Here is a 26,570-nt window from a genome sequence, read left to right as displayed (position 1 = left end):
TTAAGTAAAAAACTTTTTCCTAATATCCAACCTCTATTTCCCTTGGTGCAGCTTAGGACTTTGTCCTCTCATTTTGTCAGCTGCTGCCTGACTAAACCTGACTACAGCCGCCTTTCAGGGAGTTGTAGAGGTGATAAGGTCACCCCTGAGTCGCCTTTTCTCCAAGCTAAACAACCCCAGCTCCCTCAGTCATTCCTCACAGGCCTTGTGTTCCCAGCCCCTCACCAGCCTCGTTGCCTCCTCTGGACATGCTCAAGCGTCTCAATGTCCTTCCACACCTAAACCCCTATTCTTATGCTACAGGGGCAAAGGCAGTGCCCCCACAGGGCTGGGGAAAGGTGAGGGGTTGTCCAGCAGCCATGAGCAGTGGGTGCCATCTCTGGATGTGGGGGGACTGAACACGATGTGTATTGCAGCAGTGGCCAGTGGTTATCAGCTGTAGCTGAGGGAAAGTGCTGCAGGCAGGACAAGCGTGTTCCTCTCCTCATCCTCCCCCAGGCAGCAGTCATGACACATGGACTATCATCAAAATGCCTTTTCTGTGACACTGAAATAAAGCAAATGCCCAAAGTAAAAGGGAGGTTTATTGGTGGAAAGTTATACATGATTATGCTACAGAACTGGAGAGATGTGGTGTGAAAGGAAACAGAGAATCAGACACTAGCTCCATCAACATCACAGAGTCCCATTGTCATTCCCAGGGTGCAATGGCCCTTTCCAGGACTTCATGACAGAAGAAAATAGGGTGCTTGACCACTTGTTCAACATATATGGTGCTCCTGCAGGTGAAAATCCAAAAGAAAATAACCTCAATGAGAGCAAACAAATAGCTGCAGGTTACAAAATACGGGTATTTTTTAAAAAAAAATACAGGGCAGACAGTTCTTTCTGTGTGAAGCAGGAAAAAGCTGGAACAAGGTCTTGCAGCAAGCTGTGCCTGGACCCCTCAGAGACTGCTCATCAGATAACAGCAGCAGAATTTCTGTGCTGAACAGAATGCAGACCTGACCTCCTCTACAACCAGGCAGCATCATATCTCTGACCAGTTATTTCATGTTTCATATTTCATGTCACTTTTTTCTCCTCAGATAATGTATTTACTGTCCCAGAAAAAGTTTCTGTTATTCCATGTGGAAAACCTTGCTTAGGCCTGGGAAGCATAGGCTCCAGAGGTAAGACTTTCAAGGATAGCCAAAGGTAAATGGTTCTTTGCTACATATCTGTGCTTTTGAGGAAACTTTGAAGGTATTTTGCAGTCTTTCCATTATTCTGCACTTAGACTTTTATTCTAGAAGCTGAGTTTTCCCCATGAACAGTGATGTGGTCCCCACTTGGATTCCACTGGTGTCAAGGGACAGGATCTGGCCACTGTCTCTGCCTGCTCTCTGAGAAGCCTCATGAAAACTTTGTTTCTTTGAGAATAGTTCCTGTTCAGCTCACTCTGCTCTTGCTGTTTTATATTTCACTTTCTTATCTGCTTATTTTCTGACTTTCACTTACCTTTTCGAATCCTCAGTCCATTTCTGCAGCAACCTCTTTGCAAGGTGATGAGTATTGAGCAACAGCATACTCTTCTGGAGAAGAATAGAAATATTCTTGTTACCCTGGAGAACACTTCTTGTGCCTTTTCCTGGAGGTGGATATAACCTATGCATGCTTAAACTGGAGATCCTTGAAATGTCCTTTACTCTGGTGCACGTATTTTCATAATTTTCTAGTCATGCCTGTTGGTCACCTTGGGCATGAGACCAAGGTCATTAAAGTGAAATGAGTCTCTCCCCTGGCCCTAGATTCAGGTACTGATGGAGTTCAGAGGAGTGCTGGTGGCAGCAGGGCTGGTTCAGGCATGCTGTTCTGCTGTCCCTGTCCCTCTCCCACACTTCACACTGGTTCAAACCAAAGACACACCTGTTTCATAGTAGTCATAGATCTGCACAGCAGCTGGCTTGGGGTGGCTCACTACAAAGTCCTGCTCAACTGAGAAAGTGATTTCTTTCCTTTTCTTCTGTGAGATCTGGAATGGAAGGTCAGAGATCACATCAGTCTTGTTATCTGTACAGCACCATCTAGAGCAGAGAAGGGTGGTAACTGACAGGCTGCATATTCCAAATACCACACCTACAGATATGGGACAGCCATTACCTGAACACGTTTGGAGAGTCCAAAGTGAAACTGAGCTGAAAAGTTAATAGATTTTCTGTCCTGCTTGTATCACCCAATTCTGTAATTATTGCATATCCAGTTGCCAGATGTGGGAAAATTGTCCAGAGGCACTGAGTTTAATTTTCCAGGGTCTGCCAATGGTCAGGATGATAAAGGCTGGTTTTCCAATCCCTCCCATTTCAGACATGGACATTACGTGCCACCAAGAAACTGGGAGTCAGTTTACAGCACTGGGATATTGGCTTCTGTTAGTGCCCTGAGCAAACTGTTTACTGAATAAATTCAGGGATTCAAGGATTAGATTACAGGTAAAACTTTGCAATGATCTAGTGTAAGAGAAGCAAAGAAAATCTTTCCAGAGGAGAATGAAAGCAGTGTTTCCTGTCCTGTTGGAAAGATTGAGGTTTATAAAAAGCCTACCAAAGAGACATACACACAAGGGAACCTCTTTTCAGGCATTTATCTGCTTTTGACTGAAAGGAGAAAGAATTTTGATTAATTTAAATGTGATTTTTTTTTATTAATTTTTTTGGTTTTTTAGTTGCTGGTAGGACAGGTATCAGTTTGAAGCTGCTTGGAAGGTTGGGATGTTACATGCAGTTTGAAAAGTAAGCAGCTTAGTGATTACAGTAGAAAACTGTTGAGGAAGAAAACATGATATATGCACCATATAGGGTATATTCATATTCATATATTCATATAGATTCATACCTATTACATGTTGTTTCCATCCTTTGTGAAAATCAAATAGACAGTAACCAGAACTTACATTTTGCAGATAAAAGAGGACGTGATTTTTCTTGTTTTCTACTTGCATCACTGTATGACTGTCAATGAGCTTCAAAACAAGAAAATCAAGATAAATATATTTGTAAAATATTACAAAACAAATGCTGCTTCAGACCCTATTGCTGCATGTCTGCAGTATTCATTCTTCTCATAGTCAAGTTTCAGGGGCTGGTAGCTGACTCTTAGAGTCCAAAAATTGCTGAATAGATTGAAAGAATGGACAAAAACCTACCACTTGACTTAGTTGGAGGTATGAGCTCTTTCCAAATGCACAAGTCACTGCAATTCACTTGGGGAATTCTGCCTGACTCTGGTGTGATCTATGTTTCACAGCTAGTCTGAGAGGTTTCCCACCCTTTCTCCACCCAGGCAGTGCCAGCTCCCAGTTGCAGCTCCCAGTTGCAGCTCCCAGCTGCTCAGGCTTGAACTGAAACCCTTCCTAGTTTCAAATATAGGAGGGTCTGTGTGTTTGAAGTTCCCTGGAGGGCATTCCCTCCACCGAGTAATGAGCAGTGCAGCCATGCAAACCCTTCACACAGTCTGTGGCTGAATGGTTCTTAGCCATGCCTCTGGTTTTCTCCTCTGTCCCCGTGGGGAGTAATTTTAACCTCGCTCCTCTAAGTTTACCTTATCCAGGGAAGACTTTACAGGAACAAAGCCAGAGAGCATCTTGACATCAATAATGAGCATGTTGGAGCTGCTGCGTTTCCCCGTGTAGCTGAAACAACAGAGTTCCCTGTCAGCAGTCTTCTGGGATACTGTGTCTTACAGGCTGATACCATCAGCATATCGATCAGCTTGTGGTTCTTGACTTCATAAGCTGAAGTGAAAACACACAGCAATGCTGTCTGTGTGTCCTGTCATCTGCACAGCTGGTTTGCTGATGGTACATTACCTGCTTATGAGGACAATATCAAATTTTGCTGGTCTGTCCTGTGGGCAGGAAGCATTTGATGTCTCTACTGAAAGCAGAAATCCAAAGGATCCCTCAGGAAGGTGAATATTGTATCTCAGTGCTGCCTGGAAGAGGAAATACCTTTTTGTTCAAGAATGCCAAAGATTTTCTTTTCATTCCAAAAAAGCAAATGTCAGACTTAGTGAATTTTTCTGGCAATGCTGCACTTCGTTTTAAGTGGAAGATCCTTGCTTACATCAAAGATGAACACAAAAGATGTATACTCTTTAAAAATCAAGGTGCTTGTACCCAGAGTCACCTCCCAGAAAGAAACCAGATGTTGATCAGAAAGGACTCTTTTTCTGCATGCCAGAACTCCCAGGAGTCAGAATGTGGGATGGGGAAAAGAGTGTTTAAATGGTTTAGGGAAATCAAGCAATTAGGAAAAATGAATAGAAGTCAGCTAGAAAATCATCAAAACAATGGCTATCTTGTATGCAAAATGTGAGACACAATGAAGAAGAAGGCAGACATTTACTTGCATAAATACACATCCACTGCCATTCATTGTCAGGCTGTATTTCCCAGGGACCTCTGGAAGGGGACTCTGCTGCAGCAGGAGCCTGTTCTCATTGCTGACAGTAAATACCTTCTCAAAAGGCTTTTTGGAAGTGATCTTGACTCTGTTTTGTGAAGCAGAGTTGTAGGTGGCCTCACCATAAGCAGCGAGTGCTTGGAGGGCAATGACTGTGTCCTGAAGAAAAAGAAAACAATGAAAGACAGTTGGCTACACAGCGTGACCAGTGCAGAGGGGATCAAAGTCACTGCAATACCAGTCGAAGTTGCTCCGTCCTGAATTTGTGTATAACTCCAGTGTTCCCATACAAAGGAGCCATTTTCATTCTCTCATGTATGATTTAGGGTAGAAGAATCTAATAATCCTAATACAAGGGTCTCAGAAAATAAAATATGAGCAGCAGAGCGCACTTCTAGAGCTTTTCATAGTGATGAAGCCTGTGTTTTCTGAGGAGCTACACAGAACTCATGGGTCATTTAACAGATGGAACTTGGTGTTTTCTAGGCTCACCCCAGACACAAATATCTGTATTTATTGCTAGTCAAATTACTCTTGGGTGGTTTTAACCTTTCTATAGTTAAGAAAAGGGGGAAAGAAGTATTTTGGTCTCCTAATATAAAGGTTTGGCTTCTCTCAGAGACAACAAGTAGAAAAGAGAAACAGGACTAGGTAGTCAGAGGCCTGCTGGACCCCTGAAAGAGTGCCCCAATTCCTAGGACTAGCTGTGGAGTGGAAAGTAGTTTTGGCACCTGGGTAGAGGAGAAACCTCCGTAGGGATTCTGCTGCCTGATGATCCACTGCACAATCCCTGAGGCCTTTGTGAGATCCTCTTTATTCCGGTTGGGTTTGTGGAGCAATGCCAACAACACGTAACTGGTGATCTCAACTTCAGCTGAAGGGGCATGGTCAAGGAAGGAGGGAGATTTGTCTGATGGAGACCTCTCCTCCTGCTCCCAGTGCAGCGAGCCATCTGAATAAACAAAGAGAGGAACCAATATCTATTATTCACTGCTCTGTACTGCCTGGGAGTCTCACTGCGTCCAGACCTCTTCCTCAGAAGGGCTCCCTGCAAATCAATGAATGCACTGCAGGTTAACTCCACAGATTATTTGTGCAGTTTGGTTCATGTGCCCACACTCTCAGTAGTGTCAAAGTTAGACCATCTGTAAGATCTGTTCCATCTTCCCACTTCCCAAATTCCCCAAGTGACTGAAACTCACCAACTTCCTTTGCTGATTTCTGTAACTCTTCAAGGAGTGATTCACATTTTTCTGCCTTGCCAGCTAAGCAGAAAGCATAGGCCACAAGTGCCTGAGTGTAAACTTCACCGATACCCTTCTCAGATGCAGTCTCCAGACAAAAAAAGGCATTTCGGATTACAGGGTACTTAAAAACAAAAAAGCATATGGGTCTAATTCAGGACAGTAGTCTTCACCTGCTCAAAAATTGATTTTCTTTAAATATGTTCCTTATCCTATCACTATCACAGCAATGAGAGTGGGACTTCAGCTTGTAAAATGACTTCAGGAGAGAGAATACAGAATTCTTCACGGAGGGATTTCACAGAAAACATCGCATTAATCAAATAGCTTTCAATGGTGTTCTTGACGAGGTTAGTCCATATGTTTCACAGATAATTCCTTCTGCTTGTCTCCATGATAATTATTTGCTCTGCATTTCTATAGCCAAGAGATTGTTGTCTTAAACAAATCTAACTTAGTGGTTTCTATTCTCACTGACTTCGGTGTAACTTTAATTCTGCAATGCTGTACTAGGTTTACACCCACAAAAAATGTGCAGTTCCACTCTGTGTTGTCAGAAAGGATATGAAAAAGTGGAGGCTAACTCCTGTATTGAGGTCTAACATCTCCTCTGTAGTCACCTTTGTACTGCCAACTTTTTGAAAAGGACGGATCAGCTTTTGCTCTGATGGGCATTTGTTTTTCCAACATATCTTTTAGTTCCATTTGTAGATTTTATAGGTTTATCTGCAACAACTTACTTTCTTGACAGGGCTGTCTTTGAGGCTAAGCCATAGTGTGTGGGCTTCTACCTGTCAAGTCTTTTTATTGGAAACTGAAGGCTGTCATTGAAAGTTTTGTGTCTCACAAATAGAAGATCTAATTCCACTGAGGTTTGTACAGCTTCTGCTCAAAGACTGGTGATTTAAGAGGTATAGAAATGGGGATTTTCTCTATCACAGCAACCAGTGCAGATGCAGAGCACGGTCACCTTCTCTGGGAGCTCTCCCCTCTCTTTGTCTCTCTTTACTAGCTGGACAATTTAGCAGATGCTGGACCCAAGGCAACAACTGGGGACCAGCTCCATCTGAGTATCAGAGCAACTTACCATACTGGAGTGCCCAGCTTCCAGCATGGCTATGGTGGTGTAGGCAGAAAGGGACAGCTCATCATCTACTCCTCCCTGAAAACAACACCGAGAGAAGAATAATCAGTAAATGCCACAGCTGAGAGCCTTTAAATATGAATTGCCATGTCCCAGCTGAAAGAGTATGGAGAGTTCTGGAGGCAGCCCAAAGGGAAGGAGAGCATTCACATAGCTCTTGAATAGCTCACAAATCTAGAGAAGCCTTTTGCTATTAAATCCAAAAACATCACTCTTTCAAGCTTACAGTCCTGTAACCCTATTTCATGTGCACATAACATGTAAAGTAAGTGTACAAAAGCTGTCTGAGCTGAAAATAATAAGATGTGGAGAATTAGCCCTTGGAAGAAGACAGGCACTTGGAGTGAAATATAGCTTTTGGCAGTAACAGGAGAACATATCCTTAGTGAAAAAGTATAAATTTGACCAAGTAGTAAATTCTCTGCTACCTTCAAGGCATTGTTGAAGAGTGTCCCAACACTCCGGAAACAGCCATCTAGCTTCTGTTTGCTTGACAGCCACATCAGGGTTTGAGACTGGACACGGTCATCAATATAGATTAAGTGACCAGCTTGTGCAAATGATCTGTACACAAAGGCAGTGAGCCTGCAAGGGAAAGATGAAGCTGTGAGATGAGCGCTGGGAGAAGCAGAAGAAATCAGCCCTCCCATTTGTGCTGTTGAAGAGCATGAAGTGTCACAGCCAGTGTGTCATGGCTTGCTTTCTCTGTTTCTGCTCCTCAGAGAGAGAGCAGTTAGAGGAGCAGTAGCTAGATGGGACACGGGAAGGATGTCCAGCACACCCCATGGCTGATCCTGACTATAGAGCACTACAGTGCAATGGGTTTCATAGGAGACAGCAGGAGTATGAATCATAAAGTCAGATGGGTCTTTATAGATCAACTTCTCATGCACCTGGCCTGGCAGAGGATGGAGAGACCTCTCCTTTAATGCTTTTCAGTACTACAGTCCTAGACAGCCCTGTTCATCTGATCCAGCCAGTAAAGCTGCCTCTTACCTGCACCATAATTACTGAATGCAAATTAATCTCTGAGCCAATTCTGCCCCCAGTCACTCACCAGGTGTTCCCTTCTTTATCTCTGGTGCCAAAGATGCTGTAGGACCCATCAGGATGTTTGTATGACAGCTGCTTCTGGTAGCCTGCAAGAACATGGAAAAGGAAGTGTTCTTGGAGGTAAAAGCAAACCCCTATTTTGTTTGCTAACATATTTGTCTGAAACCACAGTGGGAAAGAATGGAAAGGCAATGTATATCTACCAAGCAGGAGAGGAGCTCTGAAGGGTCCAGTGTCTTGCAGAAACATTGACAGAATTAGCAGAACTTTATCAGCTCTGTGTTCCAACTAAACACAGGATCAGGACACATGCTGTGCCTGTGTGGAAAGGGAGAAGGGGACTTCTCTCAAAAACCTCAAAGGAAACATGGCAGCTGAATGCCAGCAAAAAGGCATAAGATAAGAAGATAGAGGAAAGTAAAAAATGTATTGTTCAGGGCAAATCCTTGGGTCTCTGGGTTGTGCTACCACAGTGATGCCATCTGTCGGGGTAGCCATGCTGCTGCTTCTGCTTACTGGCCCTCGACAGGAATTCCAGCACACACTGTAAGGGAATCACAAGGATCTCACCGCTCACTAAGTATCCAGTGGCCTTGGATTTGACCTCCCTGCTCAGCTGCCCTGTCTTGTTCAGATAGTCCAGGATGTAGATGTTGGGTGCAAAGAGGGCCATGTTCTGCTCCCCACAGCCAAAGGGCATCTGGAGGAGCTGGTGCAGATTCTGCATGGCAGTGCCCATGATGTCACCTGGGGAGGAGGACATGGGAGGGGGGGATTAGCACAACTCATGGCCACTGAAATTACCAGCAATTTCCATTCCACAGGCAGAGTCATAAAAGCCTCGCAGGGGCTGGGAGCCTTCTGAAGAAACTTGAAGTTCTCTCTGCTGAGTTCTGTTCTGTTTTGCAGCCAACGAATAATCCCTTCCCTGCCTCTCCTTACATAGTCCAAATTGCCCTTACCAGAAACACTCCTTATTTACGTGCCACTTCAAGCAGATGCTTCTTGTTGGAAATTATAGCAACTTACAAGAAAGTTCTGTTTCCAGAAGATGGAAGGGAATAGCCACAGCTCTTTATTGAAAACATTTATTGCAAAATTAAGAGCTAATGCTGCAAAGGTACTTTGATAATGCAGAGGTATCACAGACCACCTCCTAATTTTTATTTCTAGGAAAGGTAGCACAGACCCAGCAAGGGATTTCTGGAATGAGCCTCTAAACGTCACCAATTTTAGAAAGCAAGGATTTTATGGCTAGTGAGCCATGTAACCAAATCCACATCCTGAAAAGACTGAATAGACTACTGGCATCTCTGATTTGTAGGTGGGTGCACAGAAGAATGCCATACTAGCATGAATCTGGCTGAGGTCATAAATCAGAACTGTGCTGCTGCTTCAGAGAAAGACTTTCAAATGCACTAAATTTAAACAGAATAGTGAAGAGTGGTGCAACTGATATTTAAACTTCATCTTGCTGTTGCAGAGCATTGCTGGACAAGATGAGAATCAGTCTCTTTTCTCAAAAGTTTCCCACACTAGGAGTGGAAACTCACATTTTGAATCCTGAAAGAACTTTCATGTTACATATTCTATATTTTCTTTTTTTAATGTTTTTTTTTTTTTTTAATTATATATTTACCAACAACAGAAAAGGAGGCTCTGGCTGATCCTTCCAAAACGTTTGTAGGTAGCTCTAGAGCTATATCTTGAATAACTACATCACCTGTGGAGAAAAATATTTGTAATTTTTATAGGAATAATAATTGTAACACTGAAATGCTCCTGGTACAAATTGCACAGTACAAAATTGCACACAGGAGACAGCAATAAAGTGAAACTCACAGCATTCAGCAAGAACACAAAGGGACACAGCAAAACCAAAATTGTGAGGAACAGATCAAGTGGTGTAGTCACTGTCATTGCTCAATAGAAAACAGCAAAACAGGGCATGGTGTACACAGATTGTAGTATCTGTGACCCCTGGGAATTCCTTCAGTGACACAATCAGCACTGAGATAGTGTGCAAAGGAACATTACATTCCCTCTCCCATTCCCACCAGAGGTAGAAAGCTGTGAGCTGCAGGTATCCATGGAATAGAGGACAGCAGTCAGCACGGGTGAATGAAACACAGGACATAATTTGCAAGGAAAGGTTGTCTCTCTTTGAGAACTTCATAGCAGCCTTCCTGAAGCATCTGAGCACATCTGACCAAGGCACAGGTGCTGCCTCAGTGATATGCACCAGACCACACAGGAATTTGGTTTCAGGGAACTGGACTATTGCACTCATACTAGCTATCATATGGACAACTCTGGGGAAAAAGGGAAGGGAAACCATCAACAAACACTGCAGGAAAGAGTGCAGACTCCCACTTCCTTTCAGTTCTCAAGACAGTGGTATGTAAGACCCTTACCTTCTGTACAAATTAAGGAGTTTTGAGTCTTTTCCCTTCTGATTCCTTCAGGCTGCATGGAGATGGAAAGAAGTGACACATGATGTAAAGACGAGACAAAAGCATGCAGAAGAAATTCAGTGACAAAAAAGCCACCCCCTTCCCCAACCTCCTACATCATGAAACAGGTGAAGCAACAGCTTACAGTTCATGTATGATGTGGCTGCTCCCAAAAGGGAGATCACATCAGATGGAGTCCCTCATTTCCAGTTTCTCCTCTGCACGAGGGAGTCATGCACTTGTTAACACCCACTGATCCTCACTGAACAGATCACCAGATGGGAGTGGACTTGGTCTTAGATTAAACAGCCAGACCTTGTCCCAGCCAAATGCAGGTGGAGCCATACCAGGACTTCTTTAGGGAACCTGGACAACTTTTACTTTCTTTTGATACTTCTGCTGTGTTTTAGTTTTCTCATGAAAAGGAGTACAGGACAAACAGTAAGAGCTGTCAGCAGTACCTCAACCAGCAGTGTTCTGATCTGGGTGTCCCTGTAGTCAATACTGATGTTCCTGATAGTTTTATCTCCACAAGCTCCATCATCCTTGGTCTCTGCAGTAATGCTGAACACTACATTACCTTAAATAGCAGCGAAAAAAAGGGGAAAAAAATGGACCTCTACCATGCAGGATGATTGACAAAGTAAGAAATTTCATCTGATGAATAAGATGTAGTTCAACATAATGAATAGTCAGTCACTGTAGATGAGACATATGGGAAGAGAACTGATCTCTAAAAATGGCAATGATAAACACACTGAAGCTGTGGAGAAGCTCTTTAACCCAGACAACTGGAAAGAGCAGTGGTAGACCAAGCTGTCCAGGTTGGAAAAGGGTTAAGCTTTTCAGGTTATAAATTAGTATCAATCCTGGAACAGAAAACCAGGTAGATTCAAAGCACTTACCAATTTCTTTGGGGAAAATATTCCAGACATAGGTCTTCCTTTGCTTGGCACATACACATCCATCATCCTCTGGGGAGATGAGTTTGGCTTGATAATCAAGGGAATCCGACAGTGAAACATTAATCTGAGAACAGAAAGAATAGTGTAATGGGGTGAAGGTTTTGTACCATATTGCAAATAGTGCTTTATTATTTGAGGGGGTGAGACACTATCTGCTTACATCTAGAATTAAGTGTAGAGCAGATTTAAGGCTTCAGATGATGATGTTTGATTAATCATCCATCAGATATAACCTGAACAGTTTTCCCTTTTTCCTCTCAACAGTCTCACTGTTAACACAGGATGTTAAGCATCCTAGGCACACCTTTCCTTAAGAAAATGGCCCAAATGAAACCACTGATGGCTTGCATAACTGTGGGTGGTGAATGATACTCTGCAAAGCACTTTTTTCCTTTCTCTATGGATCCTGAGACTGTTGCTTTACAGGCCTGCCCTAGTCACAGTTCACAAGATCTCCCTTTGCTCTGTACTGGTTTCAGAGCACAAATCTGGACAGGGTAATCTGTTGTCAGCTAGAATGAGCAGCACCTCAGTCAAGAGCAAATCCAACCACCTGCACCAATCATTTTGCTGCAGCTTCTTTGGAGATGGGGTAAGGTTTAAGAATGTGGGCAGAAGTACACACCTTAATGCACTGGTCAAGGTAGTTGAAGACAGTGGCTCTAAGCAGGAAATCTTCTCCTCGTATGACAGAATATGGCAAGGTCAAGTCAACAAAGAAAGGCTGCAAGGCTGTCAGGGTGGCAGGCACAGACAGGCCAAATCCAGCCAGCTCTTCCACACAGAAAGCACTGGCTTTCCATTTGGTGATGGTGTCAGGGATGGTGTATGAGATGCTGGCTTTTCCAGTAGAGCTGATGGGAATGGAGGAAGGATGAAAGTTTTAGAAAGGGTGAAGTTCAGAGGACTTGCTTCTCAGTAGAGGCAACAAGTTTTGAAAGCCAAAACTACCCTTATTCTATCTGCAGAAATCCCATGTACAATCCCTGGAATTTATCACTAAAATTTGAGAAAAGTCCATTTGGAAGTTCTTCTGCCCATCACATCCTTTAGTTTGGAAAGACAACTCAGGGTTCTTGTTCTTCAAATTGGTATTTTAAATACAAGTGTCCTTCTTGTGAGGAAGGGAATATGACTCATGGTACACACACTGTGGGAGCAGGTGTTCTTTAGGGACATCTTTGGTAATTTGGTCACGGGAAAGAGAAGGGCAGATGGGCAGCTGATGATTGAAAAACTAGGTCTTCTGGGCCAGAAAGGAAGAAGAGTTGGGAAGGGATTGCTACCTTGCAGGACATCAGAGAACATATTTAGTAATTCCTAAAGCAAGGCAAAGATATGAAAGAAGCAGTACTCACTTAATTGGAACTATATCCCAAATCCAAGCTTCAGGAAAGAATTCCCGAATAGTCGCAAGGATGAGTCTCCTCTCTTGTTCCTCCCTACCAGCTTCAGCTGGTAAGAGATGATGAGAACTTAGTAAAACCTGGTTCATATAATGAAGATGCCCAGAAGGGACAGGTTTGAATGTGCATGGGCCAGTACGAAGGACAAAAGTGTTTTACCATTTCCTTGTAGCTGAGACTCTATATAATCCCACCCAAATATTATTAAATGTTACTAATCCACCCCTCGGTTAGGTATAACCCGGTGTCAAAGGAAAAAGAAAACATTGCTTGAAGTGTTTTGGTCTCTCATGAGCACGAGACCTAGGGCTAGAATTCAGGTCTTAGCTCTGATTACTACTCACACTATCACACAGTCTTTTCCAACTAGCTCTGGTCAGGAGGGAATCAATGTCAACAATATTAGTTTTGTGTGACACTGCAATTCCCAGTGTGAGAATGGAAATGAATCAGAAGTGTAGACCTGAAAGACTCTTTTGGGTATTGGCCATTAACTTAAGCTATCTCATTCTATGCCAGGCCAATATTAAACATCAAAACCAAAATGGGTGAGTACTGTCCATGTGCATAACAAGTCCTTTAAGGAGAAAGGTAAAATCTGTTTCCTGTGCTCTGTATTACCTGGTGATTTGATGTGGTGTGCAGAAGCCACATGCCCTGCATTCACTACATATGGCTGACGTCTTACAGTCTCACTAGCACACACAACTGGTTGTCGAACCTTTGAGTTGGTAAAAAACTTAATTCCCATATCCTGTAAAAAAACACATTTTAGCATTAGCCGTAACCACACTGTAGCTGAGATTTGTTCCATTCTTCCCTCTTTCCCATTACTCTGTTTCCACCACAGAGGTGCCCAGAGACTTTTGGGAGAGGTTTGTGCTGGAAAATCACAGTGGGCACCAGAATCAATTGAGAATAGAGGTCTAAAAGGAGATTGTCATGTATGAGTTTTACTAATAAATAGGGTACTTTGCAGAATCTAACACTACATAAGCAGAAACTCACTTCAGCATATTTAAGTAATGTACAGGACATTTACCCTGAGGAATTGATACACATCTGGGCCTAATCCAGACATTACAGGTGTGTAATACAAGCCTTTGTGAAAGATGTGGTCAGATGAGACACAGGGTTCTTGGGAGTCTTCTTCTAGATTGAACCCATGGAAGACGTAGCCTCGCAAGTCTCGTAGGGGATGCAGGCTGTATACCTGTGAGGGGTAAGGAAACAGGAACTTTGTGTCTGTAAACATCAACCTTACACCATCAAATACTGCAAATTGCCAAAACTGAGATGCCAGCCTGTTTGAAACCGTGCTATCTTTCCTGGACTGAGAAATGGCTGAGTGGCTGGGATTAGAGGGCAGTGATCAGTGGCACATAGTTGGAGGCCAGTAACCAGCGATGTACCACAGGGTACTCCAGTACGGGCTCTAATCTTGCTCAGTATCTTCCTTGATGATCTGGATGTTGCAGCAAGGGTCTACCCTCAGCAAGTTTGCTGATGACACAGGACTGAGAGTAGTGGATATACTGGAGGGTTGTGCTGCCAGAGACCAGCCACAGGTTAAACTAAACCCCACATGAAAGAGGATTTACAATCCACAGGAAACAAAAAATGTTTATTGCCTACTAAAGATGGCTTGTGACAGCACATGCCAGAAGCTGTGGAACTCAGTGTAATGATCTCAAGTGGTGAGAGGCACTGTGATGGAGGAGAAAGAAGCAGTGGAAGGAGACAAGGCATTTGGCAGCTTACCATTTCCTTTGACAACTCTGTCTCTGGCTTCAGGAGCAGCACGCTCTGATCCACCGCCCTCACAGCACAGAAGGAGTTGGCAGCAGCTTCAATGACCAAACTGACTTTGGAAGCTGGGTGCATCTGCTTCTCAGAGAATTCCAAATGGACCTGAAATTCATGAAACAGATGTTGGCATGGCTAGCCCATGCTGCTGGGGCTGCTCTGATGGTATCTGTGAGTGGAGGACAAGAAGGAGAGTGAAGGGATTTTTCTAGTAAAGTGCAGAAGATCTGCCTGGAGGAGGATGTCTGGTCTCCACTGTAGCTGTTGACCAGGCCTCTGATAAAACAGGGACTTATGCAATAAGCACACTTAGATTCCTGTGATAGCTTAAATGAAGCCTACCTCAAGTGATTTGAAACAAAGTGTGATTCTTTTGCTGTCATTATCGAATCAAAACAAGCCTTATTTTGACATGACGTGACATACAATAATCCCTACAGTGAAAAAATTATATTTTTCCTAGGTCCATGGCCCATGTTAGCAAATATGTAAAACAGATTTTGCATCTATTCAGAAAAAAAAATCTATTTCACATTTGTTTTAGATAAGAGGGAAAAAACAGAAGGGATAACTAGAAATGGGCAGCTAGAAACATTTTGTTTAATGTCACTTGGTTTGTCTTCTATGGCTTGATTCATTTTACCTTCTAGGAGCTGAAGAATAGAAAAATGTTACTGGTGAAATCTGAGTTTATAATGATGAAAGAAAATGTGCCATAAAAAAAAAAAAGAGGAAGAAATATTAAACCCCGGACTACCCTGACTTTCTTTTCTGTGTATATTTAGTTCTGGTAAACACAAACTGCATTTTTCAACAAAAAAGTGTAAATTAGATTGAATGATGAAGTGGGATAAGTCTAAAGCATGTTCACTATGTTGAAGAATAGAAAGTCTAAAAATTGAACGGAACACTAGTGAAGTTTAAGAGAGGCAAGAATCATTTGGGATTTACGTGGGTCTCCTGAAAATTTTTAATGTTAAAAGAAGGTATATCTTTTGACAATAAGGCCAGGAGGTGGTGGTAGAGGAAAGAAGTAAGGCCAAAGAGAAAAAAGAGAAAATGAAAGGAGTAATGCAGAGAGAAGTAGAAGGAAACAAGAAACAAAACTGGAAATCTCTTGTGGATGAATACACAAAGAATTCGTATTTATCTGATAGCAGGTATGGTTTGCTATATTTTAGAGCTTCTCACCTTGTTTCTGAAGCACTTCTCAACTGGCAATTGAACACTGTCCGCCACCAGCTCCTTGTCAGGGTGTAAGGTGTACACCAGCAGCCGAAGGGCTGGAGCCATTTTCTCACTGATCACAAGTGGAATGGTGAAAGTGCCATTTTGACCTGTTAGAGAAAATATTGGCACCAATAAGGAAGGAATATCAAAGATTTACTGTAGTAGTAGTCAAACTCAACAAGTATGTGACTGTATCAGTCAGTCGAGCGATCTGGACCTAGATGATAAGCTGAACAATATTCCAGGAGGTGACAGGCTTGGGTTTAATCCAGGTGGTCTCAGATTTATTGCAGATTTGAACATGTGCCCATATTCAGTTAGGACCCTAAAGCAGACACTCTGCATTCTCTATGCCATCCCTTGGGAAGATCTTTAGAGAACACTATTTGACTAATATCAAATTAAGGAATTGCTGGACTAAACCTGACTTTATAGTGATCTTAGTGGTAGTGCTACTACCATGCACACATGTATGGGTGGAGAGAGATACAGCCCTCCTTATAGCTGCTATATTCAACCATCTCAGTGATTGTTTGTTTGTTTGTTTGAATGCAAAAATATGGATTGGCAACTTAACTTACCAGCTTGGATGTTAACTTTAATTTCCCCTGTAAGGACAATCTTGCCTTTTGCCATGCCCTGTGCAGAGAAGATCAAGACATGTATGGGTTGGCAGAACTTGGAAGGAGAAAGCAGCAATCAGGTTCAATGTGTATCAACAGGACAATCTACAATGAGATGATCTCAAATGCTTAAACATAAGCCTTAGGGAATGCTGAATGCTCACACTGCTGCTGCTAGGGACCTTGTTGCTGGTCACAAGGCAGAAGCAAAAGGAAGGGTAAGGGTGGACAGAGAACACCATGAAGAGCACTCACTGCTGTAATTCCTGTGGATGGATTGCCAGGTAGCTGCCCAGTGAAACCCTTTCAGCAAACCAACCCACAACCTCATACTCACCACATAGTAGAAGCTCATGGTGGTGATTCTCTTGTATCCTTCTGTGTTTAAGACATAGTGCACAGTGATCATCCTCTTCTGCTCACATTTCAGATCTTTCCACAAGGGCTCAATCCTCAGAAAACTGCTAGTCCAAGAGTAGAAGCGCTGGACGGAGAGAGATGCTTCTGGGTAGTAAGGCTCTATCCAGCCTTCATAATGGCAGTGGTCACTGGTTTTATAAACTGCCTGAACAAGAGAGGGAGTGGGGAAGAAAAGGAAAACAAACATATATCACTAGGGAAGTCATCATTACATTCTGACCTCAGAATGATTAGTTCACGTAATGCATATAGATAAGAACTGTGTCTAAAGCCAAACTGGTAAGGAAAGAGCAGCCTTGCAACAAGCCATTGCATTGCAACAACTCAGATGTTTTCTTCACTCCTGGTAGTTTTTGAGAGCTCTAGACCATGAAGAAAGATGAAGAAAGCATATTTTATTACCAGAATTAAAACCTCACCCATCTTCTTTTGGGTTCAGTTTGAGAGCAGCCATCTCTGTCTGTGTCTCTATTCAGCCTTGTTTTGTACTCACTTTCAGACTGATCTCGGGATCAAACATTTCGGATGTGTCAATGCTAAACTCAGCAACACCGTTATGATCCGTGGTGAAGTTGTCTGTATTCTTGTTATTGACAAAGAGCTCAATAACCTCATTGGAAATTGGAGAGTTGTCTTTGTCTACCAGCTTGATCTGTAAAAAGGGATGTGAAACATGTTGAGTGTATTGTCTTTCTGTATGTAGACACTGATATTTTGTACTCGTTTGCTCTCCAAACAGCAGAATTACTCTTCCTTCAACGCAACACTTGACAACTGAAAAGTCTCTCTTCACTTTCTGGCAACCATCTGAGCTATCTTATGAGGTTAGGAGAAGGAGCTTCCTCAGCATCTGCCACACCATTGATAATGTCCTTTTGTGGAGCAAGAACTTCTGTGTCTCATCTCTTCCCTGATCAGTCCCTTCTGACTATACATTTCCAGTTTAAAAATATATTTTCTTTTCTCCCTTCCTTTTTTCCCTTCCTTAGTCTTGAGAGTCTGCTCCTGCTGTTTTCAGTGTCTGAAAACCTTTTCTCCACTTCTTTATTTTGAACATTTTTCTGGTTCTGTCTACATTGTCTCTGCTGTTTGTGTCAAACGAACAAACAAACAGCAAAATAACAGAACCCTTTAAGTAAATTCTATGTTGCTAGAAATGAGATTTTTAAAAGATAAAAAAGAGAGTAGGAATGGGAACTGAAAAAGAAAGGTATATAGACTTTACAGTGGGGGAAAACCCCACTCTTGAAAGACAATCTCTCTCCTTTCAGTGCTACTGGTCCTCCTCTATCTTTTCCTCATTGACAAAAGCTGAACTGAAGGAGAGAGATTTATCCCTACCCTTTAAACCACTGACAGAGTTATGTGGGTATTGTCATGAAACAAATGAAAAACCTTTCTGAGACAAAAACTGTTGTTATTTCCTTGATTTTTTTGTGTGTGTCTTAAATTCCTTTCCCTCTTTATTCCCTCATCCAGCAGTGTTTTTATTCATGTCTGGTTGGCATGTGATGGTCAGTTTTGAAGGGAGAGGCAGTGATTTATAGCAAGCTTAAAATGCAAGTTAGAGAAATGCTAGTTAATGGGCTGTTCTGATCAGAAGTATTTCTGGCAGAATCAAACTCAGAATAAACTAAAAGTCTTCAGTATTCAGAACTACCAGTAGGGCATTGCGTTCAGTGAAAGAAGCTTGGGGACAGCACCCCCACCCCAAACAGTCTCCTAGATGTTGCCATCATTGTTGTTATGTGATGGCCTGTCAGTCATCTTCAATACAAGCCCTCCAAGCTCTTGCTTACCTGTCCAAAGTAAGGAATTCCTCTCCTGTAGTGATGATCCACGTTCTCAAACCGTATGGCGCTCATCACCCGAGTTATGGAAATAACCTGAGCAGCTGTAAATTGCAGGCCTGGAAGACATGCCCAGAGTCATGAGGAGATGAACTGTGTCCTGCACAGAGCATCATCAGAGTTTGCCTGGAGATGGCCACTGTGCTTGTAAAAATGTGCCTCCCTTCCTCATGGAGACATCTCCTTGTACTCAGCAAGCAGAGGCTGTCTCCTACTCTCTTCCTGGACCACACTGCTTTTGCTGTTCCTGTCTGTCTGCAAGGGATTACCTGTTCCTTTTTCTGTCACAGTGACCTTCACATCAAGGTGCCTCATGTAACCAGTGCGATGTAACTCAAAGATGCTGGAGCTGAAGACCTGGGAGAGGCAACCCTCTGTCTCCAGCTGGACAGGGAAGAAAACAAATCCTGTTGTCAAGGATCATAGCTTGCAAAGGGTGTTGACAATACACAGGATCCTTCTTTAGTGAGTGAAGTATTTTCCCAGTAATTTTAACATGATTTATGCATGTTTATGGGAAGCTGAGTCATGAAAAAGAAACATGTCAATCCTCCAGGCCTGCAAGAAGCCAAGAAGAGAAATGAGGTGCCCTGAGCTCCTAGGTAGTCATACAAGCAAAGAGAGGAGTAGGGTGAAGAGAAGAATCAAAGACAGAAAGCAAAGTGTGATGGGCAAAGGGAGAGGAGCAAGAACACGGAACAGAGGACAAGCATGATGAGGAATAATAATTATGTAACGTACATTTTTGGTATACGACTGACAAACTGGGCTTTTCTTACACCTCCCGTATGAATCAAAATCCCTGCACACACTGAGCTTGACTTTCCCTTCAACAGGCTGGCCATAGGTGTACCTAGGGGAAGAGGAAATATGATCTGATGAGGTCTATGAGCTAATGCTTGAAAAATAATCTTAAGCTAATGTGTGCTGGAATAGATCCAGGACAAGCAGTGAGCTGGGAAGACAGAGCATGGAATAGTTTCACAGGTTTTTCCTAACTCTCCTGCTTTAACAAAATAGAAAATACAACTCAGAAATCAAAATTAGTTCTTTTTCACACCTAAACCTATGAAACAAAGCTACACTTTGAATGTAAAACCAAATACCTTTATAAACATAATGAAGCTACTATAAACAGATGAAGCTACTGATCAAATTAAGACACTTGTCTCCAATCTTCTGCTTAAACTGGAGTTCCAGGCTCACTGAAATCAAAGCAAAGCTCCTCATATCTGTTAAGGAATCAGAATTTCAACTCTGGATCCCAAATTACAAGATTTTGATGTTGGTGTAAGCAAGTTCCTTCTGAAGGACCAGGCTTGGAAGGGAAGTTAGACAGCTCTAACTGTAACACCCCAGCTAGAATTCAATGTTGCTCTGCTTTATGAAGCAGTGTCTCCCTCTGAAGTGTGTTGTTTGGAGTGGACACATCCTACTTCACCAGGGAACCTCTCAAAAGGTTTATCCACCGCGTAGAACACCATGTGGAGCCAAATACTTATACAATAAAATGGGATGAGCACAGAAATAAATGAAAGCCCCAATGACCAAGTCAAGCCTCACCAACCTCTTCTGGGGCCCTATTTTGGCTTTTCTCTACGCCCTGGCTCTTTCTCTAGTCCTTGGGAAGTTCTTCCACTTCAGCACATTTCCTAACCACTCTGCACGTGGTACTTACAAGCCACAGACTTTCACGGTGAACTCCGAATCCAGGATTGTAAGGCTTTCTGGTGCAGTGACTGTGACATCAAACTTCGGCAACACTAGGACAAAGAGTAAAAAGAAAAAAAAACCCAACACTTGGGATATGGTAAATTTGCAGACCCTCCTAATTTGAAAGCAAAAATGAGAATATATATCTTATTGTTAGCCATAGAGGGAATGGGATTTCAGAACCAGGGTGGCAATGTGTTTAAGAACTGGCCTGATCTGCAAAGGCTTACTAAAGTATTTCTGCAATACTTAGAAGAAAAGACAGGACTTTTAAAGTGAATCCTGTTTTGTCTAGATGTCTTGCAGAGCTTTGGCAAAGAAAGTTCATGGACATAGCTGGGTAAATTCAGTGAGACAAAATTTTGTCTCACTGAAATTTGCGATCAACTTGCTGATTTCTTATGCAGATTATTTTGCTGGCTGAGTGTGTGAAAAATTGTAAATTTTTCTTGGTTTTTTGTTTTACTCTACTCTTTCTTTTTTAATTTCCCCAGTTCTTAAGGACAACTAATTGAAGCTGCATTTGCCAGGAAGCTGTTTGAAGTTTTAGCAGTCAAAAAGGTTGCTTGATATGAACTCATCTCTAATATTTCCTACAATGAATAAAAATATATATATATATTTTTTGGTGGCATTTACCGTATTCCTCCACAAGGAATGAGTGATTTATTTTGTCTCCTGACTTCTTTGCTACAATAATTTTGTAGTTCCCCAGGATAGGCTCTTCAGTGAGTGGGAATTCTAGCTGAATAATGTTCATCTCTGACGTCACATTTTGCCACTGCAAGATCCTGTTGCCCCTTGGATCCTGAAGAAAAAAAGAATACAGACTCACAGTTTTTTGCCTTGGAAATCTTTTGCTACTAGCACACAAAACCAGCAACAAGAAGAAAATAGAGCAGGTTGCTTTAACTCCCTGGAGAAGCTGCTTAATGCATGTGCATTGAGTTAAACTGTGCCTTTGTACTCTGATTATTCATGTTATTATTAATGTTGTTAGATTCTCATCTATTGTTCCCGATTTAGGTATTCTCTGCCAGCCTACTTATTAGTCTCAATCATCAGGGAAAGTTGCACAATGCTGCTCTTTCCTGCTCTTTAGTATATGTTGCTCTAGATTTGTGTCAAGAGGGGAGAGAAAGAAAATCTTCTTTGTGCTTTCCCTTCAGCCAAGTTTATCCCACACAAATCTTGGCCTTTAGCAACCCCAGCTTTTTTTTCAGCTTTTGCCAGAAGAAGGAAGGAAACCTTTATTTTGCATTCATTGGGGTGGCATTTTCTTCTCAGTATATGTTATGCTAGCTAGACTAAAGAAAACTCATTCACACCATTTCCTTGACTCTTTACAGCAACAACTGGAAGAAAAACATGTGGAGGGCTCAGAAGACGTGTGTTCTCACTGCAAAGAAAATAAAGTCCCCTGACTTCATAGTGTAACATGGAAACTTGTAAGTATGCTGTCTAGACACAAACTGCAGTTCTTTAAAAATCCCCAGAAAATGCCATGAAAGTACTGACATAGTTAGTAGTTGTATTCACAACCTGTATTTGTTCATAGTTTTCAGCAGCACTAGACTTACAAAAAGATACACCCCCAAAATAAGTTGAGCAAACTGGGGGAAGGGGAGAGGAATCAAAGGCAGACATAAGAACACTACAGATTTCAACTGCTGGAATGATAGGTGTGCTTTCCATGTCAAGCTCAAAGAGCATCCTTGCTTTTTGTGGAGTTTCTGTTTATTTCTGCTGGTGTACTCAGCATGTGTATGGACATGTTCAAACTCATGTAAGGATGTGCCTGGAGTAATGCAGTACAAGGACAAAAATTTCTTACCTGAATTGTAATCAAGGGGTACTGAAATATGAAAAAACAGAATGGAAGAAGATATTAGGTTGCTGATCAAACACAAATTATTTTTCCTCAGGACTGTGAAAAGTATATAACCAATATTCAGTATAATACCATTAATCAGAGGTCCTCATATCTTATTTCAATCAGTTTAACAGCAATTTTACTTCAATAAGAAGCTTGCATAAAGGAGAGAGATGAAATGAGAATGGTGGGGCTGTTTCTGACCATACTGGTTTGAGTGCAGTCTCAGAGTACAAGTGAACAGGGTTACAGAGGTGCACACAAACCATGATTTGGGCTTCTTTTTAGCACCAGCTCTTTTGCTATCACTGTGCTGTCTCCTGCATTACAAGTGCAGGAGAGGAGGCCGGTGAAGACCCTTACATTAATTTCCTTATGCATTATGAGCATGAAGAGAGTTTGCTGGCAGTGGAAAGAAGCCCTCTGAAGAGATAAATAATTGTGGCAGCAACTTGCTCTTTAATTTCCCCCATTTCTAAAATGGGCAAAATGCCAGGTGGATGATTTACTGATGCCTGCAAGCAACATTTGCTGAACTGTGAGAGCAGGAGGCTGTACCGTGGGCTTTCTGGTCAGATCTAAGATAATGTCTGTGGCAACAAAGTGGAGGGGGTTTTGAGCTCCTTTCCAGCGACCACAGAAGGTGTTGAGTCAGGAATTCAATCTGCTAAACACCTGCCTTCTTCCCTGTGACTCTAATGAAAGGGTGGATTACAGCATGTGCTTAGGAAATCAGGTTAATTCTTTGGCATTTAGTCTCTGCAACAACTCATTTTAGCCACAGCAATCCTTTATGTAAAATTTGAGAAGTTGTCTCCCAGCAATTTTAAATACAGGGGAGTATTAATGGTCACTCACCTTCTCCTGAACAGGTTTAAAATTGAAATCCAGGGCAACAACACGAAACCTCACTGGAAAGGCAAGGAACGGGGTGTTAACATTGACCATAGTTTGTTTGGCTGAACATAATATTTTGCATTCATTAGTACTCCCAGTTTCACAGGGTCTTCCAACAGTCCTGCTTGCACAGGATGCACATAATAAAATGCATCTGAAGGTAGAACAACCCTACACAGACTTTGATTAAGGGTCTTTTTCCTAGCATCAAGTCCTTGTACTCTTTCATAAAAGTTTCCTTTAATGTTAGCAATGAAAAGTCTACTTTCATTAAACATCACAGAAAGGAATGACCGAACAAATAAGAACTGCATTACATTTTCATAATTTGATTTTTGTCTGCTGCTTGCCCCAGCTCAATACCAAGCTATTTGACCAATAAACAACCCATATTGGACACCTTGGTGGCACCAAATTCCAAATGGTAAGCTTTTTTTCATACTATGTATCTATGTAGATAGAACTGACCCTAATTAAAGTAAAACTAATCTGTCTAATGGCTGCATTATATGACTAATATCTGGGAAGAAGTCTTCTTCTGCTGTTTCCCTACAGTGTGGGCTAGAAACCTTAAAGCCTAGAAATTAATTGAGGAATGGATCTAGAAAAATGGATCTCTGCTTTATGGCCATCTGAGAAGCATGGATAAGGGGAAAGTGTAAGTGCAGGAATACAACACAAGAATCTAAAGTCCAAACACCTCGGAGGCAGAAGGTAAATAGCATGATTTTGTCTTTAACAACTTATATTTCATGTCAGAGTAACAGATTTCACTCTGTTTGGTCTATTTTGATGCTGACCAGCACCGCAGAGGGAAGAATTATTTTATGCCAGGTATAGATCTAATCACCTCTTCCCACTATCCTGGTCTGTCATCAGTAATGAAACAGCAGCAGTGATAGCTTATGTCACCTGGGAGGAAGGGACAAATAAAATGACAGAGATCATGGAATGACAGTCTCCTGACATCCTGAAGATGATTCCCTAAGCTCCTCAGCAAAGAACTGTAATAGTTTTAACAAAAACTCTGAAGAAACTACCTAGAATGTAGCACAGCCTGAAAAACACCAGACAGAGAAGTTCTGTCTGAAGAAATAGCCTCCTAAGGCCCACATTATAGACAAAGTGGACATTCACCAGTCTGTCCTGGTTTGTAGATGGGTTTGTCTGTCTGCACAAAGACGATGCTGTCTGTGTTCCAGATCATCACTGAGCGCCGCTCCTCCAGACGGATGGTGGTGCCCTTGGCAGAGAAGGAAATGAATGCCAGTGGTGTGGAGTGGACAGGAGGTATCTGTGAAGAAACAGGAAAACACGAGGAGGTTGTTAGTCTTGAAGTAATTTGCTCCAGAACCTGTTGAACAGCAATATCTGTGGCCTGGGCTCCTGCGTGACACAAGCTCACTTCTACCAACTCCATCACCTTTCTTGGGCTTTATCTTATTACTTATGCATACAAAAAATGCCTCCTGGTTTGTTACTGTGTTATTCTCCTATGCTTCCTTTTTCCTTTAACAAGTCTTCCTTCTTTCCCTGTCTGTTCCTTTACTGTGCTCCCTTCTTTAATTTTCTTGTCCCTGTTTACATTTCTTTTCCATGGGAACATAAATTAAAATTAACTTACCTTGAACTTGAAGCATTGTAGACCACTGCTTTCTGTCACGGTTTTATTAAAAATAGTGGTATTAACAGAGCTGTATTCCAGGATTGCTCTGACGGACACTGTCTCGTTGAGGTTAAGGAACTGCAGGCAAACCTGACCTGGAGAGTCATTTTGGAGGACAGCAGGCACCATCAGGACATACTGCCTGTGAAATCCAAACATCACAGTGATCACATTCATAGGTAAGGGAGAAACAGCCTCAACAGGATAAAGTGAACACCAATTACTTTAGATTAAATAGGACACACTGCCAGTGCTTCTCACTCTTTCTCAGCTCTGAACCAGCCCAGTCCTGGTACTGCCCACAGCTCCCAGCTCTTGCCCTTTTGCCCTTTATCTGAGCCCTGGGCCCTCCTGGTTTTAGCAAAGCACCCTGCTGTCACTACTGCTAGTGCCTTTTCTGGACACACGTCAACTTCCATGGAAGTTCTGCAATAAGTGAAGGTCGGATAGTATTAAATGAGAACGATTCACTTGCCATCCCCATTCCACTTTAGCTCTCCAGATATAAAATACGAGCCCTGGATTGTTAAATTTTTAGAGAAAAATTAATAACATTGATTAGCACTGTCTTTAAAGCCTTTTCACAAATACTAATAGTAGTAATAGGGTGGTTCTTACGGCTCAGGCTCCTTTGCAGCTGTTACATGCCAGAGAAGAATAGCCAAAAGAAACTTCAGCCACATTTTTCTCACTGGGAGACAGAAGAAAGAGATAAGTTCTCTTCCCATGAAACAATTCCTTGCCTACTAGTTTAACAGCTCTGCATTCCTCATCCAGTGCTCCAGAGGAAAGGAGTTTGCTCTTCAACTCCTCCCTGGCTCCTTCCTTTGATGTTAGTGCCTTTATAACTGCAGCAAGGGGTGGAGATCCCAGTCTATCCTATTCCTTGCAAGAACCTCCCCTAACACTACTGCAACCAAAATTCAACCCACCATCTCCAGACTGTAACATTTCACTGCACTTCTCTGAATGTCTGCACAAAATACCTTTAGTGGACTAGTTTTCAAGGAAAGGGGCTTTGGGTTTTACACTGAGGCTTGTCACAGAACTGAAAAGCACAAAGTGACGCAAACCCGAGTAAGTCTGTCAAACCAGATTAACATTTGAGGGTTATCCCCATTGTTCTTGTAATTTACCCACTGGATTGACAGTCTAGGTGAAGTAGAGCAATTTTCTATACTTTGTCACCAGATTCTGGCTAAAATAATACACTGACCTCTCTTTTCCCTTGCTTCATAGGTATTTTGAAAATTGACTAAGTGGAAAATAGAGAAGCTAGAAACAGAAAGAGATCTAAAAAGTCTTAATTACTTCTACCTTAGCCATTGAGAACATGACAGCACCGTGGAAGTTTGATTTCATTTCAGCTTGGAATTAGCCAGTTGCTGGGTCTATGGGAATTTGTTAGTTCCCCAGGTTTCCAGTTTTCACACCTGTGTAGAAGCTAATGGAGTTTTTTATTAGGGAGAAGGAAGTTCTTTTGTTCTTCTGTACTCTGAAGAGAAAACAAAGTACTCAGGTGGGCTGCTCGCCACAAGAAAAACAATGCTGGAGAGGAGTTATTTGGAAACTCTAAATAATTTTTTTCCATTAATGTTGGTACTGGGTCTGTCTGTCATGAGGTTATGAAGTCAGCTTTCTCCACAGCAGCCTGCTGTGCTCTGCATTTGAGGCTAGAACAGTGTTCTTAACTCACCAGTGTTTTGGCTCTTGTTAAAGAGTGCTTGCAGAGTGTCTGGGCTTTCTACCTCCCCCACCTCCCAGCCAAAAGCCAGGGGGCTTGGG

The 26,570-nt window shown here is 42.2% G+C and overlaps 1 protein-coding gene and 1 long non-coding RNA gene across 4 annotated transcripts in view; one reads left to right on the top strand and one right to left on the bottom strand.

Moving 5' to 3' along the window:
• Positions 1-26,570, top strand: part of LOC111925776 (uncharacterized) — a 44,530-nt gene that overhangs the window by 8,233 nt on the left and 9,727 nt on the right. Inside the window, exons 3-7 of one of the 2 annotated variants that reach the window (XR_015284903.1) lie at positions 1,089-1,197; positions 21,699-21,797; positions 23,475-23,543; positions 23,651-23,833; positions 24,322-24,410. This is a non-coding gene — a long non-coding RNA (uncharacterized LOC111925776). Of the gene's footprint in view, positions 1-1,088; positions 1,198-21,698; positions 21,798-23,474; positions 23,544-23,650; positions 23,834-24,321; positions 24,442-24,824; positions 24,965-26,570 lie in introns of those variants that run through there. The other variant, XR_015284904.1, reaches the window with a different exon arrangement.
• On the bottom strand, positions 565-25,607 carry LOC111925761 (ovostatin-like). 2 transcript variants are annotated; one of them, XM_023922295.2, is made up of 36 exons: positions 25,404-25,607; positions 24,744-24,927; positions 24,257-24,413; positions 23,081-23,133; positions 22,184-22,204; positions 20,989-21,157; positions 20,315-20,399; positions 19,378-19,489; positions 18,906-19,020; positions 18,586-18,695; positions 17,280-17,438; positions 16,704-16,931; positions 16,325-16,382; positions 15,705-15,850; positions 14,469-14,618; positions 13,750-13,920; positions 13,329-13,461; positions 12,660-12,756; positions 11,927-12,155; positions 11,242-11,365; positions 10,798-10,916; positions 10,298-10,349; positions 9,523-9,606; positions 8,454-8,630; positions 7,888-7,969; positions 7,259-7,415; positions 6,774-6,848; positions 5,645-5,810; positions 5,174-5,394; positions 4,386-4,601; positions 3,848-3,972; positions 3,580-3,670; positions 2,933-3,001; positions 1,909-2,014; positions 1,501-1,574; positions 565-779 (listed from the first exon to the last, which is right to left on the bottom strand). In XM_023922295.2, exons 1-35 carry the CDS (start codon positions 25,511-25,513, stop codon positions 1,513-1,515), a joined length of 4,413 nt encoding a protein of 1,470 aa, XP_023778063.2. In that variant the 5' UTR covers positions 25,514-25,607; the 3' UTR covers positions 565-779; positions 1,501-1,512. The 2 variants fall into 2 exon arrangements, with proteins under 2 accessions (XP_023778063.2, XP_086738524.1); XM_086882398.1 differs by lacking the exons at positions 565-779; positions 1,501-1,574; positions 1,909-2,014 and having other exon boundaries at positions 2,637-3,001.

Source organism: Cyanistes caeruleus, chromosome 3 (assembly GCF_971803275.1).
Source record: "Cyanistes caeruleus chromosome 3, bCyaCae1.hap1.1, whole genome shotgun sequence".
In the NCBI taxonomy this organism is placed as follows: domain Eukaryota; kingdom Metazoa; phylum Chordata; class Aves; order Passeriformes; family Paridae; genus Cyanistes; species Cyanistes caeruleus.
The sequence above is the reverse complement of the archived record's forward strand: the minus strand, read 5'-3'. Positions and strand labels throughout refer to the sequence as shown.